This window comes from Erpetoichthys calabaricus, chromosome 9 (genome assembly GCF_900747795.2).
Source record: "Erpetoichthys calabaricus chromosome 9, fErpCal1.3, whole genome shotgun sequence".
In the NCBI taxonomy this organism is placed as follows: Eukaryota; Metazoa; Chordata; class Cladistia; order Polypteriformes; family Polypteridae; genus Erpetoichthys; species Erpetoichthys calabaricus.
The window spans coordinates 110,936,630-110,959,356 of NC_041402.2; the positions used below are offsets into that span (position 1 = coordinate 110,936,630).

At 40.5% G+C, this 22,727-nt stretch overlaps 1 protein-coding gene across 1 annotated transcript in view; it reads right to left on the minus strand.

The window, feature by feature from the left end:
- Positions 1-22,517, minus strand: part of pdcd5 (programmed cell death 5) — a 149,890-nt gene extending 127,373 nt beyond the window's left edge. The window contains exon 1 of the mRNA XM_028792658.2: positions 22,301-22,517. Coding sequence (XP_028648491.1) covers positions 22,301-22,366 — 66 coding nt within the window. The 5' untranslated portion in view covers positions 22,367-22,517. The remainder of the gene's footprint in view (positions 1-22,300) is intronic.
- Positions 22,518-22,727: the final 210 nt, after the last annotated feature.

The window sequence follows — 22,727 nt, forward strand, 5'->3', positions numbered from 1 at the left end:
GTATCCGGACCCTGAAGGGAGATATGTGATGGTCATGGGCAACTTATGTAACATAAAATGATTTTGATAAATGTTTATGCACCCAATGCTGATAAGGAATTCATGCAAAATCTATTTGCATCCATTCCCAATGTGAACACTCATAAAATTATAATGGCTGGGGACTTTGTGTTCTAAATCCACTCTTAGATAGGACCTCCTGTGTCCAGGGGGGATGATATCTAATACTGCAAAGACAATTACACAGTTTTTAAATGATCACAACTTATCAGACACCTGGAATTTTCTTAACCCAAACTCAAGAACATATTCGTTCTACTCACCAGTGCATTATAGCTACTCAAGAATTGATCATTTTTTTTATAGATAATAATTTCTTGTCTACAATTAAATCATGCAAATACGACACAATTGCTATCTCCGACCATGCACCTCTAGTCTTGGAGCTAAAATCAGTAAGCCCCTCACACTCACCTCGCAGATCACCTTATCACCTTAACCCTCTTCTACTGGCAGACGAGAACTGCACAGAATTATATCCAAACAAATCAGCTTCTTCCTAGAGACAAACACGCCCACAGAGGTTTCCGCAGGAACACTCTGGGAAACTCTAAAGGCCTTCTTGGAAACTCTAAAGGCCCTTCTTAAGAGGACAGATTATTTCATTTGGTTTCCCACAGAAATAAATTAGAAACCAAGAAAATATCAGAGCCAAGAAGCGAAATTACTAGAATAGATGAAGAACAAGCCAGGCGTCCAAGCGAAGCTCTCCACAGGAAAAGGCAGGCCCTGCATACAGAACTTAACAACTAAAGAAACTGAACAAGTTATTTATAAGTCTAGACATCATTACTATGAACATGGAGAAAAAGCTAATAAGCGTTTAGCTTGAACAAATTCACAAACAAGAAGTTCGCAATGCAATACCAGTAATTACCAACACGAATGGAGAAGAAATTATAGACCATAAAAAATATAATCCACAAAATTTAGAGATTATTACAAATCCTCATATTCTACTGAGCTCAAAGAAGACCACACACAATCCTAATGCATTTCTGGATACATTACAGACACCACAAATAGATGCTTTAAGTGCTGAGGAACTGGATAAAACCTCTAACGCTAACAGAATTACTAGATGCTATAAAGTCACTACAAAGCGGGAAATCAGCAGGCCCTGATGGTTACCCCGTAGAATTTTTGTAAGAAATTCTCCACTCAGCTAGCTCCCCTCTTATTGGCAACATTTACAGAAGCTAGAGACAACTAAATACTACCTCAAACATTTCGACAAGCATTAATCACCGTCTTTCCTAAACAAAATAAGGACTTGTTACAATGTGCATCATACACACCAATTTCACTCCTGAATAATGATGTTAAGATAAAAATTCTAGCTAGAAGGATGGAGAAAGTGCTGCCCTCGGTAATATCACAGGATCAAACTGGATTTATTAAAGGCCGACATCTATCTTCCAATCTCCGACGCTTGTTTAATGTTATATATTCACCAGCAAAATCAAACACCCCAGAGATATTACTATCATTAGACGCAGAAAAAGCATTTGATATGATTGAATGGAACTACCTTTTCACTGCATTGGAGAAATATAGGTTTGGCCCGAATATTTGTGCATGGATCAAACTACTGTATACCAAACCAGAAGCTTCAGTTTGTATTAATAACATTTGCTCAGACTACTTTAAGCTAGAACGTGGCACCAGACAAGGATGCCCCTTGTCACCACTGCTGTTTGAATTCGCCATTGAACCACTGCCGAAATTCTTATCAGATAAAGGGGATTATCAGAGGAGGACTGGAACAGAAAATTTCTCTATATGCAGATGATATGGTTTTATATATAATATAATTCAGACCCAGAAAACACTGTCCCTGCAGTTCTAACAGAATTTCAAAAGATATCTGGTCTTAAAATTAATCTGAATAAAAGTATACTCTTTCCAGTGAATTCACAAGCATAATATCAGATTGGACACCCTACCTTTTACCATAGCAGATTAGTTTAAATACCTAGGGGTAAATATCACAAGTAAACATAAAGCTCTTTATCAACAAAATGTTGCCGTCTGTATGGAAAAAATTAAGCAAGACCTGGATAGAAGGTCAACCCTTCATCTCACTCTAGCCGGAAGAATTAACGTTGTTAAGATGAATATCCTTTCCTAAACTTCTTTTTTTTATTTCAAAACATTCAAATATATATCAATAAGTCATTTTTTAAGCAATTAGATTCAACAATAACCTCATTCATTTGGAACTCAAAAGACCCACGTATCCGAAGAGCAAACCTACAAAGACCTCAGGCAGAAGGTGGCATGGCTCTACCTAATTTTCAGTTTTTATTACTGGGCAGCAAAAAATACAAGCCATAAAAACCTGGACACAAATAAATGAACATACACAGGCTTGGTCCGCAATAGAAATAAAATCCTGTAGTACTTCTTTATACTCCCTGCTCTGCTCTCCAATAAATGCAAGCTATCGAAAATATACTAATAACCCAATTGTGCTTTACTCACTTAGAATTTGGAACCAAATTAGAAAGCATTTTAAGATGGAAAATCTTTTATCGGTGGCACTTCTGCAAGAAAACCACCTCTTTCAACCCTCGCAAAACATATGCAGTTTTAATATCTGGAAAAGTTTTGGGATTAAAATGCTCAGAGATCTTTATATAGACAACATATTTGCATCTTTTGAACAATTACGTTCAAAATTCAACCTCCCAGCTACACATTTCTTTCACTATCTTCAAATTAGAAATTTTGTTAAACAGAAACTGCCCGATTTTTCCCCACCTCGCACCCTCCACAATGCTGGAAAAAAATACTGCTCAATGCCGAGAATTAAACACCATTTCCCGCACTTATATAAAATCCTATTAGAGTCCCTACCTTTCAAAAGATCCAAGAGGACATTGGGAAGAAGATCTCTTAATCAATATATCAGAAAGGAGTGAAGGTAGCAAAGCAGAGAATTCACTCGAGCTCCATATGCGCAAAGCATAGAATTATTCAACTAAAAATTATGTATCGAGCTCATCTGTCCTCGCCTAAAACTGTCCAAAATGTTTCCAGGGCAAGATCCAACCTGCGAGCGCTGCAACCAAGCTCCTGCCTCACTGGGTCACATGTTCTGGGTCTGCACCAAATTAACATCATTTTGGACAAAAATTTTAAGTGCCTTTCAGACAGCCTTGGGGTCACAATCCCTCCTAACCCACTAACAGCTGTGTTCGGTGTTCTTCCAGACGGACTTGAAGTGGAAAAGGACAAGCTAACGGTGATTGCATTCACTACACTTTTGGCACGCAGACTTATTCTGTTTAAATTGGAAGAATCCTAACTCTCTTCTGATAAGTCAGTGGGAAACTGATGTTTTATATTATTTGAATTGGAAAAAACCTAGCAGAATCTGATCAATATTATTTTAGAATAAGAGAAATAACTATTACCGCATTTAATTCCCTTCTCCATCTCTTATTTACATAAATATTAATTTCTCCCTTTCCTTTGCTTATTGTTGTCTTATTAAAAAGCCCTAAGCAATTCTCCTTTAGCTAAGCTCTCCTTTTCAGGGGTGGGGTTTGATTTGTCTTTAATTTGTTTGGTTATTAATTGATCTATTTGTATGAAATGATTACTTGTATGAAATAATAATTTGCAAATAAATTCTTCAAAAAAATCAGACAATGTGATTTTCTGGATTTTTTTTTTTCTCATTTTGTCTCTCATAGTTGAGGTATACCTATGATGAAAATTACAGGCCTCTCTCTTCTTTTTAAGTGGGAGAACTTGCACAATTGGTGGCTGACTAAATACTTTTTTGCCCCACTGTATTTCAGCATCTTTCTCAGGGTTCACAAGTTCAAAAAAACACCGATGTCTCGTTGATTTTCATGGTGCTTGTAGAGGAAAGCTGGTCCAGTAAACCATATTGTCTCTGCCAGATGTGACGCACTGATGGACCTAGATGTATAATCCACTGGGCTTTCATTCAAAAGTATGTAGAACCACTGCTCAGGCTTTGTTGACTGACAAATGCGCTGAATTCTGTTGTGCACATACACACAGAAGCGTCTAGTGTGATTGTGTATGTAGCCCAAGACAACTTTGCTGTCACAGTAAAACTTGACTGTGTCCAGCTGTAAGTCTATTTCATGGAGAATGAGCTCTGCAATTTCCACTGCCATTACCACAGCACACAGCTTAAGCCAAGGAATTGTAGGCTCAGATAGAAGAGTCAGCCTGGCTTTTCCAAAGACAAAGTCCACATCAATTTCCCCTTCTTTGCCAATACTTCTAAATGTAGGCCACAGCTCCAATAGCTTTAGTAAAGGGATCAGAAAACACACAAAGCTCCTTGTGAGCTGCATTAGATATACAGCTGGTAGTATACATACGTGGAATATGCAAATATTGCAAATGTAGTAAATTCCTCAAAGTTTCCCATTCCTATCATTTTTTTGTTCTGGCAATGGTGTGTCCCATTCACAGACACTGCAGTAAAGCCCTACCCTGTATGGTCACTGGAGCAACCAAACCAAATTGGTCAAAAAGGCTATTAACCATGGATAAAACGCCTCGCCATGTGTATGGTTTATCACTTGTGGACATTTTGGATTTTAAAGGTGTCTGCTGCTATTTCCCAGCAAAGTCCCAAACTGCACTGACTGGCCTCTGTATCTTCCCTGAAGTCTAAGTTCTTTATGCCTTCAGCATGACCCTCTGAGGGAAAGGCTTGCATGACAACTGGACTGTTAGAAGCGATTTTGTGCAAATGAATATTTGAATCAGTGAGTGACTCTAGACCTTTTTAAGAGGTTGTATTATCGTAGTATTTCCCTCTACTTACCCTTTAACCTGTTTTCCTAAGGGTAAAATGTTTTCGTTAGGTTCGTTATCGGGTTGGTCTACTGTTGCACTTTAAAATGACGAACACACACACATAGATAAACACACACACACACACACACAAAGACCGTAACCACAACAGTGCCCCATGAATGACACACACACACACGCGGATTAACACTTAGCACTTTAAACCACACATCAGCCTGTCACTCAGCACTTCAAGAGACTTACTTATCGGCACGAACAAACATACGATGTTTTAGTGATATCTCAGACCCCAAATATTACTTTTGGTCTGCAAGAATACATTTAAACATTACAAAGACTCAGCACTCTTGACTATAGGCCCATTTATCAGCCAAAATGCCTTCTTATCGTACTGTCCCCTTCTTTTGAGTGGTGCCCTCACTCTCAGCCTTATAAACCTTGCAGCACAGAAACAATGGCAAAAAATCTGGCTACACCAGGTGCTCAAAGAAATCTAACTTATTAATTCAATCACTCTAGACATTAAGACAAAGCATAGAAAGTTAAAAGCAGCATGGTATTTATTACAAGAATAATAATACCACCACTGGAACAAAGAATAATAGAAAATAGGTACTGATAGGAAAGTCTGAATATATATAGTCTTTAGGAAAAGCTTACGAAAAAGTTAGATGACAAGGATGAATGTTCCAGGGAGGTGTTTGATTTAGCAATCGATGTTCATGATGCCTTTCTGACGACCAATGCCGTCTTCGTCTGTTCCTCTTCTTCTAATGCTGTTTCTTTCTTCTCCTCCTCCTTCTCTTTGCTTATCCTTCTCTGCTTTCCAAACCAAGGCATATTTATTATAAAGTTTCATGCCATGGTTTCACAGCACATGAATGTTCCATGCACCGGATAGGCTGGCTGTCAATATGATTGATGAATTGAATTTTGCTCAAATTCTTTCCCAGATAATAAAGTTCTTGGATATTGCCTCAGTTTCCCTTTTCCCAGGCTGTAAACCACATTCTTATCCCAAATGTCCATCCATAAAGTAATCAATAGCCTGGGGTGTCAGCACAGCATCCTTTCCCAGGTTATAAAGTAATTGAACCACCAGAAATGTCTTCCTTTCAATGTTGGAAACAGATGTTTTAAAAGTGAGGTGTGAGAAAACCTGCTTTGATTTGTCTTAAAATGTAGTTCATCTGTTGTTTTATCTTGACCAAAATATAATGGAAAATTAAACTAAAATGTACAGATTTTATACACCATAACAGAGGTCAATAGCTTCTTCATCTGAAGACAAGGACATAAGCCCATCATCCACATAAAAGTGTCTCTCAAAAAACTGCTGTGTGTCTGTGGCATGTTCCTGCTTACCTGCTTCCATAAATGGCAACTGCTGGTGAAGGACTATTGCCAAAGACATGAACTTTCACCCTGTACTCCACAATGTCCTCAGACATGTCGTTATCTCTATACCAGAGGAATCTTAAGAAGTTTCTATGGTCCTCTCTCACAATAAAACAGTAGAACATTTGTTGAATGTCTGCTGTAAATGCTACTCGCTCTCTTCTATAGCGGATCAAAACTCCTAACAAACTGTTGTTGAGGTCTGGTCCTTTAAGTAGCACATTGTTCAATGAAACATCCAGATGCTGTGCGCTCGAATCAAAGACAACCCTAATCTGATTGCCATTTTTTGGGGTCCACCATCCTAAGAAACACAAATATCAGCATTCTTCATTGTTCAGAGTTGGTGCTGGCTCTGCATGATCATTTTCAAGAATTTTACCCTTAAAGGTCAGAAACTGATCTCTCATCTGTGGTTTGCGATTTAGTGTGTGGCTCAGAGAGGCAAGCAGAGTCATAGCTTGGTCACGGCTGTTAGGGTGTTGTTGTCTGGGCACTTTAAATGGGAGTGGGGCTTCCCAGCTGTTGAAGCCATCCCTATTGGTCTTTCTAACCTCTCTCTCCCTCTCTTTTCCTAGGGCACGAAGCAGAAACAGAAGCGGACAATGGCCGATAGTGAGATGAATCGCGTTGCAATTGTAGTCGAACTCCAGGCACTCGATGAACAGATTCAGAAACTTCTGTCCAGACGAAGATAGCTTAGAGATCTGAAGGCTCGGCTGTTGGATAAACCGTCCTCGCCATCTGTTATCGGCGTAACATCAACCCCGCGTTGTGCCGCTCAAGTCAACTTCACCCCCGCGCCTCGTAGGAGCGACACTGATGATGACCTCGGGGTATTTCAGCTATGCAGGCGGGGGTTCCAGGCCAGAACACCTCCATTGGCACAGGCAAGCATCGTAACACAGAACTGGTTCGACCCTCTAAGCGTCCCCAGTTCGCCTTCAGCTCCTGGTGATGTAATAGTGGTAGGTGATTCTATTGTTAGGAACCTCAATATCACTTGCCCTAATAGAAAATCTTTTGTTTCTTGTTTTCCCGGTGCTCGTGTCCGAGATGTGATGAGACATGCGCCGGCAATCTACGAGAAGCACAAGAACAGGGCAGTTGGAGCAATTGTTTTGCATGCTGGCGTAAACGACATAAGGCACCGACAGTCGGAGATCCTCAAGGCAGACTTCACAGCATTAATTAAAGACACAAAGGAGAGGACCCCATCGGCAAAGATATTCATCTCGGGTCCACTCCCTCTTGTCAGACGATCAAACGAGTACTACAGTCGTCTGCATCGGGTTCATAAACAACTGGGACCTCTTTTGGGAAAGACCGCGTTTTTTCAAGCGAGATGGCCTGCATCCGAACATTTTCGGCGCCCGGGTCCTCTCCGAAAACATATCCAAGGTAATTCGTTTGTATTGACTATCTATCTCTGATTTTAACCCCTTCCGAAATGCTACTCCTGTGCTTGGTCATGATAATTGTTTAATAAAATCTTCCATAAAAGTGCACAACATAAATACTGTAATAACCAATCTTAATGCACATAGAAAATCTAGGCAATATGGCATAAACACCAATAATTTAAAGTTACTACTTTAGATGAACAATGTATTAAAACCATAAAAACAGATTATAGATTAAATAAAAATACACACAGAGTGGCGCTAATAAAAATAACTTAGTTCCTGTTCCATATATCAATAACGCACATAGTATTCATCTCTGCTCCTCAGAAACATTAAATATGGCACTATTAAATATTAGAGCTTCAACTAACATGACGTTTTTTATCAACGATCTTATTAGTGATAAAAAAGTAGAAAAGTGAAACGTGGCTTAGCTCAGATGGTGCAGCTGTTTTAATCGAATCTGCGCCTCCGAATTACAGTTTTACTTGTGCAGATCGCCAAGGAAAGAGAGGTGGCGGACTAGCAAACATTTACTCAAGCAGGTTAAAATGTAAAAATGTCAGTTTTGGTAAATTCAAGTCCTTTGAGTATCTCGCCATTGTTATTCAGGGAGATTCTTACGTTCTAGTATTATCCGTGTATAGACCTCCAAAATTCAACAGGTCTTTCTTCAAGGAATTCTCTGACTTGATGTCAATCTTAATTACGAACTATGACACACTCTTAATAGTCGGCAACTTTAATTTTCATATAGATAATCAGTGTGACCAAAAAGTAAAAGAATTTATGAGCCTCCTGGACTCTTGATTTGAGACAGCTCGTTAATCAGCCTACACATATAGCAGGTTATACGTTAGACTTAGTAATTACTAAAGGACTAAAAGTTGATATAAAGCAGGTCATTGATACGGGTCTATCAGACCATTTTCTTCTACTTTTTAATATAGAAATAATGATAGAAAACACTCATGAGAAGCATATTGTTAAAAAATGCTTTTTTGACTCATCAGCAGCTTTAAAACTTACAAACATTCTAAGCAAGCAGTCCATTTATAGTGCCAACTATAATAGCGAGGATAATGTAAATAGTAAGGTGGAAAGATTTAATACTAAAGTGAGGGCTGCTGTTGACTTAGTTGCACCTGAAAAGACTGTTGAAATATTTTCTAGCAATGTTATACCATGGAAGACCCAAAGAGTGTCCGATTTAAAGAGAACATGCCGTAGAGCGGAGCGTAAATGGAGGAAAACTAAACTAACTACTGACTATGAAATATTAAAAGTTAAAATAACAGAATACAATAACACAGTCCGTCTTGAGAGTCGCTGCTATTTCTCTAAGGTTATAAATAACAATGCTAGTAATCCCAGTCTTATTTTCGACGATTGATCGTCTGTTAAACCCAGGTAACTCAAAGGAATGCCTCCTAAGTACTTCCCGTAAAACCTATGAGGCTATCGCAGTATTTTTCAATCAAAAAATTAATATTAGAAATAACATAGTATATCTCCCCAACACTAAGGACCCTCCTAAACCCCAGTATTCCGTAATAAACAAATTAAATTCTTTCACTAGGATAGATTTACCTGATTTACATAAAATAATTTCTCAAATGAAACCCTCCACCTGTGCCCTTGACCCAATACCAACTAATTTTTTCAAAGAAGTATCTGGCGTGCTAATTGATAATGATCTTGACATAGTAAATTCGTCATTAGATACGGGGGTCTTCCCAGACTGTCTTAAGACTGCTGTAGTTAAACCCCTACTTAAGAAAAATAATCTTGACCCCTCTGCTCTTGAAAATTATAGACCCCATCTCTAACCTGCCTTTCTTAAGTAAAATTCTAGAGACGGCAGTCATTATGCAGTTAAATGAGCACCTAATAAACATGCTATTCTTGATAAGTTTCAGTCAGGTTTTAAAACCAAATCACAGCACAGAAACTGCACTCGTTAAAGTAGTAAATGACTTGCGAGTAAATGCAGACAGAGGCATTTATCTGTTCTCATCCTCTTAGATCTGAGTGCCGCATTTGACACCATTGATCATAATATTCTTAAGAATCGCCTTAGTCCAGGGGTAGGCAACGTCGGTCCTGGTGAGCCGCAGTATGTGCAGGTTTTTGTTCCAACCCAGTTCCTTAACGAGAACTCAATTATTGCTGATGAAGCACATATTGCTTAAGTGACATTTTGATGCTTCATTTTAGTGGTCTCGCTTGTTAAGGTTCTCCAACCTTAATTGCTTATTTCAATCTTAAACTGCTGCATTCAGTGTTTTCATTGCTCCTTATTAGCAATAAGATGTAAAAGACAAAGCAGCCAGCAGTTCTCCAGCTAGCTTTTTTCCAATTACATCTGTGTGTGTTCATCATGCACTGTTTGATTTAATAAAACACTTAATAGAAAAATGTGGACAGACTGAAAATGATCTGTTTTAGGCTTCATATCATTTGGATGATATCCTTGGAAAGGAAAAAAACTCTACGATATAAGAGCCTTACATTGCACAGACTAACAAACCATAAAATTAAATAAGGTCTGAGATTGGCAATGATTGGTTTCTAATTAAGCAATTGGGTTGGAATGAAAACCTGTAGCCACTGCGGCTCACCAGGACCGACGTTGCCTACCCCTGCCTTAGTCAATGGGTGGGCCTCTCTGGCAGCGTCTTAAATTGGTTTGAATCCTACCTGGCAAGGAGAAAATTTGTTAGTTGTGGTAATTATAATTCAAAGACACATGATATCCTATATGGTGTTCCACAAGTCTCTATCCTGGGTCCGCTGCTCTTCTCAATCTACATGCTTCCGTTAGGTCAGATTATCTCGGGACATAACGTGAGCTACCACAGCTATGCTGATGACACACAGCTGTATTTATCAATAGCACCTGATGACCCCGAATCTCTTGATTCACTAACACAATGTCTAACTTGTATCTCAGAATGGATGAATAGTAACTTTCTCAAATTAAATAGAGAAAACCGAAATCTTAGTGATTGGCAATAATGGATACAATGAGGCTATTAGAAATAAACTGGATGCATTAGGATTAAAAGTCAAAACGGAGGTAAAAAGCTTAGGGGTAACCGTTGACTGTAATCTGAATTTTAAATTGCATATTAATCAGATCACTAGGACAGCATTTTTTCCCTTAAGAAACATAGCAAAAGTTAGACCTCTTATATCATGGAAAGATGCAGAGAAATTAGTTCACGCATTTGTTTTCAGTCAGCTAGATTACTGTAACGCACTCCTCTCAGGACTACCCAAAAAAGACATAAATCGTTTGCAACTAGTGCAGAATGCAGCTGCTAGAATCCTTACTAGGAAAAGAAAATCCGAACACATTTCTCCAGTTTTGATGTCACTACACTGGTTACCTGTGTCATTCAGGATTGACTTTAAAATTCTGCTTATGGTTTATAAAGCCTTAAATAATCTCGCCCCATCTTATATATCGGAATGTCTGACACCTTATATTCCAAATCGTAACCTCAGATCCTCAAATGAGTGTCTCCTTAGAATTCCAAGAGCAAAACTTAAAAGAAGTGGTGAGGCGGCCTTCTGCTGTTATGCACCTAAAATCTGGAATAGCCTGCCAGTAGGAATTCGCCAGGCTAATACAGTGGAGCACTTTAAAAAACTGCTGAAAAACACATTACTTTAACATGGCCTTCTCATAACTTCACTGTAATTTAATCCTGATACTCTGTATATCCAATTCATTATAATAACTATTCATACAAAATCTGTACTAATCCCTACTCTCTCTTCCGTTTCCTTTTCCGGTATCCTTTTGGTGGTGGCGCATCTACCCAAAGCACCATGATGTTCCAACAGTGATGGATGGATTAAAAGCGAGAAGTCTGTATGACCATCGCCATCATGTAACTCTGTGAGAACCCTAACTACAAAGAGGACTATTTCATTTATGTTCGGTAGAATGCCCAGGGGGGGGACTGGGCGGTCTCGTGGTCTGGAACCCCTGCAGATTTTATTTTTTTCTCCAGCCTTCTGGAGTTTTTTTTTTTGTTTTTTCTGTCCACCCTGGCCATCGGACTTTACTCCTTTTCTATGTTAACTAATGTTGTCTTATTTTAATTTTGTATTTTGTCTTTTATTTTTCTTTTCTTCATTATGTAAAGCACTTTGAGCTACTTGTATGACAATGTGCTATATAAATAAATGTTGTTGTTATACATTTCATTGTCCACATTATAATATTTAAAAACATTGAATCTTCAATTGATCGAGCCAGAGCATTGTAATTTATTGTATGATTGAACACTGTGTGCTAAATGCTGAACTCAGAAGTACTTTTTCCATATGTACTGCTAGTGTTTTGTTTCGCCCCATCATTGCGCTTCCCTTCCAGAAGATGAATTAAACTTTCACATGAAGTGAGGTAAGCTGGTCACCCATTGAATAAAACATTAATCTTAAATGAGCTCACACTTGGCTTGTGTGCACCTCGAAGGCATACCTCATCAATAAGGACCCAGCCTAAATCTAGCTTCTGTGCAAAGGGTGCATCACGAGGACTGTTGATCTGCTGTCTGACTGTGTGCTTGTATAATGTCTCTCCCTAGCAACTCGGTCAATTTCAGGGATGTATTTTGCCACAGATTTTAGATGGGGATGATACATAGCAACATTTGGAGTTGGTATTTCTGACCTGTTGTCAGGTATCTGATTGCATTTGATGAGTGGTGGTAGAGCCATGTTGATTCTTTCACTGACTGATTAAATCCAGAAGAAGCCTTCTGCTCTTCTCCCAGACCTGTCAGTTATTCCAGAGCAGGTTCTAAGTTAATAGGAGTAAGGTTGTCCATGAACATCAAACAGTTCAAAAAACTTTGATTGGGCAAGTGAGCAATTGCTCTGGTCATCAAGTACAGCATACATCTTGACTGCTTTCTCTCTCTGACCCAGGGAAAACATTCCGACAAGACATATCTTGGCACATGACCTGGGTAACTGGGCTTCATCACAGACTTCGGTGCAGTAGCAGGTAACAGAGGAAGTGTCGATGGAATTCCTTTGACCTTTCTCACCATTATCTACTGCTAAGACTGTAGCTTCTGCATCTTGAGGGGCTGGACCAGGGTGCATTGCTGAGACATGATGGTCATAGTCACACGCTACACATTTAACTGGCACTTTACAGTCCCTAGCTTGATGAGAAGTAGATGCACAGCATTTGTAGCAGATTCTGTGGCATTTAAGAAAGGCCTTTCTTTCAAAGACTTTACCCTAAATGCTCTGCACTTTTTAAGTAGGTGTGGTTTCTTGTGAATAGGGCACCTTTTGTCCGAGTTGTCATTCTGCACCGAGAGAATATTTTCCAGTGAATAAACTTTTGTGTCAACATCTGTTTTATGGGCAGATATGGGAATTTGTGAGTGCGAGTGCTGATAAAATGATTTTTCTCTTGCTGGAGAGCTCTGGTTACTGAAGAGGATAAAACCAGGGTCATTCCTGGCTTGTGCTTGATATATAAATGCAGTGAAAAAAACGGGGGAAGCATCCCTTGTTATTGGCCTTATACTTAGAACCACTGGATATCCATTTCTCTTGCAAAGCGTGTGGAAACTTCTCTACAATGGGATTTATACCGCGGACAGTATCAAGAAGGCAAGTCCATGTAAGTAGCCATCTTCTTTTGCCAACTGAAGTTCCATTAAAAGATCTCCTAGCTCTCGCAGCTTGCTTTAGTCTTTGCTAGAGATTCTTGGAAAAATGTCTACCCTTTTAAAGAGAGCATCTTTGATTACTTCTGGTGCAGCATAGCAGTCACTCAATCTGTCCCAGGCTTTCCTGAGGGCTACTCCCAGATTATTGATGTGCACTTGACGGATTCTCTTTACATGATCAGACACTTTGTTAGCAGGTCCAACTCTTCTGCTGCTGAGAGCCAAAAGCCTCCAGTAGTGTTTGTAAATGAAGATTTCCAAGCCCTGAAACTCTCAGGCCGATCATCAAACTGGCTAAATCCTGAATTTACCAACTCACGGCATGCTAGGTACCTAGCAAAGTATGGATGGATGGACACTATTAATCCCAAGGGGAAATTCACATACTCCAGCAGTAGCATACGGATAAAAAAAAAAAACAATATTAAAGAGTGATAAAAATGCAGGTATAACAGACAATAACTTTGTATAATGTTAATGTTTACCCCCGGGTGGAATTGAAGAGTTGCATAATGTGGGGGGAGGAACGATCTTCTCAGTCTGTCAGCGGAGCAGGACAGTGACAGCAGTCTGTTGCTGAAGCTGCTCCTCTGTCTGGAGATGATACTGTTTAGTGGATGCAGTGGATTCTCCATGATTGACAGGAGCCTGCTCAGCGCCCGTCGCTCTGCCACGGATGTCAAACTGTACAGCTCCATACTTACAACAGAGCCTGCCTTCCTCACCAGTTTGTCCAGGCGAGAGGTGTCCCTCTTATTTATGCTGCCTCCAAAGAACACCACTGCATAGAAGAGGGCACTCGCCACAATCATCTGATAGAACATCTGCAGCATTTTATTGCAGAGGTTGAAAGACCCCAGCCTTCTAAGGAAGTATAGTTAGCTTTGTCCTCTCTTGCACTGGGCATCAGTATTGGCAGTCCAGTCCAATTTATCATCCAGCTGCACTCCCAGGTACGTATAGGTCTGCACCCTCTGTACACAGTCATCTCTGATGATCACAGGGTCCATGAGGGGCCGGTCCTCCTAAAATCCACCACCAGCTCCTTGGTTTTGCTGGTGTTCAGTTGTAGGTGGTTTCAGTCACACCATTTAACAAAGTCCTTGATTAGGTTCCTATACTCCTCCTCCTCCTGCCCACTCCTGATACAGCCCACGATAGCAGTGTCGTCAGCGAACTTTTGCACGTGGCTGGACTCCGTGTTGTATTGGAAGTCCGATGTATATAGGCTGAACAGGACCGGAGAAAGTACACTCCCCTGCGGCGCTCCTGTGTTGCGGACCAGTGTCAGAACTGCAGTTCCCGAGACGCATATATAGAAGTCTGGCTGTAAGATAGTCCACGATCCATGCCACCAGGTATGAATCTACTCCCATCTGTCAGCTTGACCCTAAGGAGCAGAGGTTGGATGGTGCTGAAGGCGCTAGAGAAGTCCAGAAACATAATTCTTACAGCACCACTGCCCCTGTCCAAGTGGGAGAGGGATCGCTGTAGCATATAGATGATGGCATCCTCCACTTCCACCTTCTCCTGGTATGCGAACTGCAGAGGCCCGAGGGCGTGGTGGACCTGTGGCCTCAAGTGGTGAAGCAGCAGCTGTTCCATGGTCTTCATCACATGTGACGTCGGAGCGACAGGCCGGAAGTCATTCAGCTCACTAGGACGTGATATCTTTGGGACTGGGGTGATGAAAGATGTTTTCCAAAGCCTTGGGACTCTCCCCTGTTCCAGGCTTAGGTTGAAGATGCACTGTCAAGGACTCCCCAGCTCCAACGCACAGGCCTTCAGCAGTTGTGGCGATACTCCATCTGGACCCACTGCTTTGCTGGCACGAAGTCTCCTCAGCTCTCCGCTTACCGGGGCTGCTGTAATTGTGGGTAGGGTTAAACTCTCTCCTATGCTGGTATCAGCAGAATGATGGGTGGAGGGTGCAGTACTCCGAGGTGAGAGTGGGTTAGAGTGGTCAAACCTGTTAAAGAAGATGTTCATCTGGTTTGCTCTCTCCACGTCTCTCTCAATGGTGGCACCCCGCTTCGGGCTGCAGCCAGTGATGATGTTCATCCCATCCCACACTTCCTCCATGTTATTATTCTGCAACTTCTGCTCCAGCTTTCTCCTGTACTGCTCCTTCGCTGCCCTGAGCTGGACTTGGAGTTCCTTCTGGACGCGCTTGAGCTCATGCAGATCACCGCATTTAAAAGTCCCTTTCTTCTGGTTCAAAAGGCCCTTGATGTCACTTGTAATCCATGGCTTGTTGTTAGCATAGTTCCAAAGCAGTTTCTCAGACCCTGCTCTGCCACAGGGACCACTTCCTGAATGAGCGTGTGGTTGTAGGTAGCTCCCTCAATCTTGGTTTGTAGTGAGGCTGAAGCAGAAGCAGGTTATGATCTGCTTTCCCAACATTTTCTAACATTTGCATACAGTAGGTCAATAGTCCTATTTCCCCAGGTGTTACAATCCACGTACTTGGAGAAAGCAGGTAATGTTTTGTCCAGCATCACATGGTTAAAGTATCCAGCGATTAGCACAAGCACCTTGGGGTGCTGCGTTTGTAGTTTAGCAACAGCGGAATGGATAATGTCACCCACTATCTCAATGTCCGCCCAAGGAGGGACGTAAACAATAACGTGTCCAAACTCTCTGGGCAAGTAATGGGGACGCACACTTACGGCCAACACTTTGATGTCCCTGCAGCAAGTGGAAATTTTGACGTTTACATGTTCAGAGTTGCACCACCTTGTATTCACCTAGAGAGCGAGTCCTCATCCTCCTTTCCGCAGGTATTTGCGCCTCTGTCTGCTCTAACTGTGCTAAACCTGGGTAGCTCCACGTCAGCATCTGGGATGTTAGTTGTTAGCCACGTTTCACAAAAACACAACAAATTGCATTCTCTGTAGGTCCTGACATTTTTCACCAGCACAGCCAGTTCGTCAATGTTATTTGGTAGTGAGTTCACATTTCCCAGGATCACAGAAGGCACCAAAGGCTTGTATCGGCACTTTCTCGCTAACGGCTTAGCACTGGTTCTGCTGCCAGGATACGACCTTCTTACCTCGTCAGGTAAATAGGGAACCCCACTGGCACAGGCCTTTGTTCTCAGCGCTTGAAGTTGACTACCTGAATAGACAAGTCTCAGTGTGTAAAAATCCAAGTCCAAGTAGTAAAAAGTAGTAAAAAGAGTGTCCAGGGAACGAGTCCACATAAAAGAAAGTGGTAGGAGTGATCAGTGAAATAGAGAAAAATTGAGAAAAAGGTAGAAAGATAAAGTCATACACGGAGCTGCTGGAAAGACTGCCACTTGCGGCGGCGCCCAAGTCATATTTCAAGTTTCATTGGAAGTACCCGAGTTTCATTCATTGTGGTCTGACTGTTAGGCTGTGGATAGTGCCGAGATGGCGGATTGAAAAAAAAAAAAAAATCAGGGCATGGCTGAGCATTCATGCAGTGATCTATTTGTTGCTGTCTATTTATATTTGGATTATAATCGTCAAATGTGAGATAAGAGTCAAAAAAAGACATCACAATCTTCTATTAACCCTGACTGCTTTTCTTTTCTAGGCACAGGCTTTTTAAGGGCAATGGTGCTCTCCAAGTGATAAGATCATCTCAAGAGCGCAAACCTGCTCCCCTGAGTGAATCAGCGTGTAGCTCCGCCTGCCTTGATGCAAACTTACCTGAAGGCATGCGCTTCAGCAGTGGCCGCCTCTCTTCGCAATATCAGCGTTCCCAATTCGGCATCCAACTTGGCTTTCTCCATGGCCATTCTAGCTTGTTCAATCTTTAACCGCACTTCGCGTTCAGCAAAGGATGTGCATGCCCTTGCTGCTGTGCTGACAGACGATGCGAACGTACATACGCCTGTGGAGCCGGCAAGGGACAGTTTGTCGATGTTGCTCATGACACAGACCTATTGGATACCGAAAAAGAATCCCAACTGTTGAGAGCCTTTTCACTGTACTATTCTCGTCTTTGGTGTTTGAACCAGAAAATAAACAGCAGCCAAACTCTACTACAAAATATTCATAGAGTCAGGAGATAGCATCTTGCTCCAATTTTATTTCAATTTCATGAAATTAGAGCGAAATTGAAAAGAAGCAAGTTACAAATAATTACCGAATTACAGTAAATCTATACTAATAAAAGGCAAAGCCCTCACTGACTCACTCATCACTAATTTTCCAACTTCCCGTGTAGGTAGAAGGCTGAAATTTGGCAGGTTCATTCCTTACAGCTAACCTACAAAAGTTAATTGGTCATAGCGGTCGACAACGTCTGCCATGTTAAACTTTCTTATTTATGGCCCCATTTTCACGAAATTTGGTAGGCGGCTTCCCTGCGCTAACCGAAACCGATGTACGTACTGGACTTAAGATCCAATGCACAAATGTCCGCGTGGGTTAGAACCCCACTTCTGGTAAAGACATGTTTAGGGCGGAGTGGTGGCTCTGAGGCTAAGGATTTGTGCTGGTATCCAGAAGGTTGTCGATTCAAATCTTTGTCACTGCCAAAAGAGATCCTACTCTGCTGGGCCCTTGAGCAAGACCCTTCACCCATGGAGCAATTGCAGGTTCTGTACAATGGCTGACCCTGTGCTCTGACCCCAAGGGGTAGGCGAAAACTAACAAATTCCTCATACAAGAAATTGTATAAGGCGAAATAAAGAACAAAAAAAAAAAAAATTCTAAATACCATAGCTGCTTTAGCGTTGTTACTCTCACTGCACTTTCTTCTTCTACTTTCAGCTGCTCCCGTTATGATCCGCTGGGGCAACCCCTAATGGGAGCAGCTGAAAGTAATATGGAAAAAGATGATCCGCTGTGGCAACTCCTCTTTTTCCATATTACTTTCAGCTGCTCCCATTAGGGGTTGCCACAGCGGATCATCTTTTTTCCATATTACTCTCGCTGCAATACTCGGAGCAGCTGATCGGAAAGAGAATTACTGGTATACAGAATCAAGCACACGCTACCTCAGCCATTCGCTATCTGAACTGCTCTCATCCGACAAATGCTTCAGAGCCTTTCCTGTACAGACATCGCAGTTCAGAAACAGTTTCATCCCAAGAACTATAAACGCACTCAATCAGTCCATCAAGTGCTCCTTATAGAACTGTTTGTACTTACAAGTAAAATTGTCCTCACTGTAAACTTGCGATAGTTATAACATTGCACAACCTGCGCTACTTTATAAAGTGCATATTTACATATGATGACGATATTTTTAAGATGAAATGCAGCAAAATATGTTTATTACATTATACAGATAAAATGTTAACGTCATTTAAATAATATATATTGTTAATACTTAAACATGTGAGGACAAAGTGTCGCAGTGCTAGGTAGTTCAGGGAATGTTCCTGCCTTGCGCTGTATTCGTGCTGGGGCCGGGGGGGGAGCGAGAGAGAGAGAGAGAGAGAGACAGAGAGAGAGACAGAGACAGAGAGAGAGAGAGACAGAGAGACAGAGACAGAGAGAGAGAGAGAGAGAATAATTAAGCATGTTCTACAAAGATATTTCAATGTTCCTTAAAAGTTTTGAAGAATCACAGTTCTGAGCTTACAGATGGCTTAACATCTGTTACAGAGCTGATTGTGTGGCAATTGGTTACTTGGAGAAAGAAAAGGAAGGACAGAAATTGGGGGTTAGTACGTTTGAAAGAGACAGTACTGCTGCAATAAATTACTGCATCTTGCGGGAGGCAGGAAAAATCTGTGGAGGAGGCGCCCGTTCGTCACTATCACTGCGCCACAATGTTCCCATGTTTAATAACATGCTTTAATTCCTATCGTCATGAAAATGATAAAGTATATATCTCAGTATTTTAATTATTCAGAGAGCTGTAATATCACAAATGTAATGGATTCTGTGTCCTGTCAGAGGAAGAGAAAGTCCGTTTAAGAAGCACGTAGTGATTCACACACATAGAGCACATACACAACAAAGCATTTAATGTGCTACTTTAGTTACGATGGTATTTGAGAAACTAGTAAACTAAATGATTTTAAGATGATGTTTATGATGTTCTACTTTTAATGACAAAATAAACTACGTGATTGAAGTGGAAATTTCGAGATTAAAGTTGCCATTTCGAGTTTTTTTTCTTTTCTCTGTATCCTAATAAGCTTTCATATGACACTCAGACAGTGGGCTATGACTCACCTTTTCACAGCGACTTTGATATCTGATCGCTTCTTTTTTATTTCAGGCACTGTACCTCTTTGTGAACTTGAGCTTTCGAGTTTCTCTGACACTCTGTCACTCGATCAACTTTCTTTTGTTGATTATATCACTGTTTAACCCAACAAATAGTAAGTTTTTCCTTGCCTCCACTTGGTATTCGCTGAAATACTATTTTCCCCTGTGCTTTTGCCATTGTCTTTTCACAGAAGGCTGGGCTTAAGGGCTATTTATATTGATTTGCATATTCAAAGAGGCATAGTTCTGGGAGGAGTTGGGGCTGGACAGCATGCGCGTGCACATGTGTTACTTTTCAAACTGACCGGAATTTACGTAGAGGAAGAACATGGAACCTGGCGTTCGCACAGATTTATGCATCTGGGTTTTATTGTGCGTATGAACATTTCCGCTTTTGTCTGTCCACCATGTTATAGTGTAAATTTTATGCGCGGCGTTATACATGAGGCCCCAGCACTTCACTTTAAGATAATCAAGGCTTGAGCTGAGCCCTTTCTACGTTGTTGGGAGAGATGGTATAGCAGGCTGCTTAGGCTTATTGACACATTTACAATATAAACGACGCTGATGGAGTGGTGTGAAGGGATTGAAGGTGGGCCGGATTTATGAGTTTTTTCATAGGCTTTGGTAATTCTAGTGTTAAAGTAAAAAAAAAAAAAAAAAAAAAAAAATCGAGTCCACCTAATCATTTATTGAATGTGAATTATTTACAATTTAACTACAAGAGAAAATTGGCAAAAAAAAAATCTTATTAATGACAGCATATTTTTATTTCTGAAGAGTCAGATGTTGGCAGTGTTGCAAAAAAATATCTTAATATGCAATTGTGCCCCCCCCCCCCCCAAAAATATGCTCAAGGGTGGTACAGACCATCGAAGCATGTTCTTGCCTGCCATTCCTTCCAAATTGTGCACCATTAGCTGATTAAGAGAATAAGATTTATTTTGTTGCATCAATTACATAAATGCAGCAGCATACAACCAAACTGATACAATTAGTTGTTCAAATCACTGATTTTTACTGACAACACTGATTACACTAATCATGTGAAAAGATCCCCAGAGTAAACTGACACAAATACATGGGGTCCCATATAAACTCCACACAAAGAACACTTACGTTAGCATTTGAGCCACTACAACAAATGTGTACATCAGTGATTGTGTTGTATGTTCAGCAACCCAATACATACAACTACCTGAGCCGGTGAAGCCAACCAATAATTCTCTCTCTCAATTTAGTGGTTAGTCTTTTGACTGGTTGGGGACACCTTGGAAAAGAAAAGGAATATGATAGCTACCATTGACTTTTTTTTTTTTTTTTTTTTAACCAATGGGATGAGTAGATCAGAGAATTTGATCACTTATTTTTTACAGAGAGCTACATAATTGGGGTAGTTAATCAAAAGCAACATATACCAACTGTTGTAGTGCCGAGTTCAAAATTGCTGCTACTACTTACATTTTGTGTTTGCCACCACTTAATGCTGCCTCCCTGTGTACAACTGCCATTTAGTTTACTATTGCATGCATTTCTGTGCCACCACTGCACATTAACTGTTAGTTTAAGGAAAACTTTAAGCAAAACTGACCAGCTTTGCCACAATCAGGTTCAAGAAAATATTAGTTATACATTTTAGCCTGTTTATTGAATACTATTGTGTATAACACCTCAAACAGAAAGTGGAGACAAAACTCCAAAACGGGTGTATCGTCTTGAAGACCTACCATTCAGCAATTTAAATACATTACACACCTACTCAAGGCGGAGCAGCGACTTAAATAGGATTTTTAATTAGGCAAGATATCTATACTCGTTTGAATTCAATATTTTCGCCACGAATGGATTTACCAAAATTGCTGAACTCACTTAAAATAACCAGGGTATAGCTGATGACGTTATAGAGCTTGCGTTTTGGAGTGAGGTATATGAAAGAAGTGTGCACAATTATGAGGAGAATTACTAAAGCTGATGTCATATGCTCACAAGGTTATTTTTCAATACTGTTTACTAAAATATTGTTAAATAGACGACTTCTAAAAAAACCTCGTGACTGAAAATGGAATGCCATATGCTCAATTAAATCTATACGTATGATGCGGCTGAAATTGTATTACTGTAAACTACAAAATAATTTTTAAAATGTACCTTAACCTATTTTCACAGCTTGAAAACATGGAGGCAGGTCATTTTCACAGCTGGGACTATCTTATAAAATTAACCTCACCAGTATGTTGTCTGCACAGTTCTGATCAAATATATTAATAAAAAAAAAACCACTTACACAGCCTTCTGCAGAACTTCAAATCTATAGTGCCTTGCTTTGTTTTCAAAATGGAGGGGACACTCCTTTCAGCAGTTGGGATTACAGAGTGAAAATCCGTGTCTCCCGTTTGCTACTTGCAAACAAATAATGCAAACTTATATTGCCAACAATGCATTTCAAAAGCTCCTAGGCCGGGGTAATCAATTACAGTCCTGGAAAACCAATTGCTTAATTAGAACCTGCTTATTTACAAATAAAGCAATATTTTTGGGTGTTACAACTTTTGAACACTAGAAATGACGGACCCTCGGAACAAACACGTCACTTATATATAAAAACCGTCACCAACCACAAAAAGATCAGATGAACAATACGGAATACAACATTGGTCACATTTTGGTACGGCGTAGATTCTTTGCCGTTTACGTAAGAGAAGTACGTTACTTCATTTGTTAAACTTACCCCATGCTTGGCTTGAAGCTCTGCAAATCGCTGTCTGCGGATAACTTCTAATTCTTCATCAGCCATGTTCGGATTTTCATGTAACAATCTACACCCCCTTCGCCCCAAACCTTCACTTCCCCTTTTAAGTAATGTTTTTCCGGTTTACATTAAGAGCTCGTCTGACCATAGACATAGAATTGCGTCCTAAAGAGTCCCGATGTTCGGTGCTACTTTATTCCTATTTGCGCGCGCAGGCGTATTGAAAGCCTAGCATGCCGTAAAGTGTTCACGCATGCGTTCAACAGATTGGGCAGCACCGTAAAGTGAGCGATGACGTTTTCGTTCAATACGTATGCAATAACACACTCCGCATGCGCTTAATAATAAAAAAAAATATATACTAAACATTTCGCTTTACGGCACGGATCGCTCTCAACTGCGCATG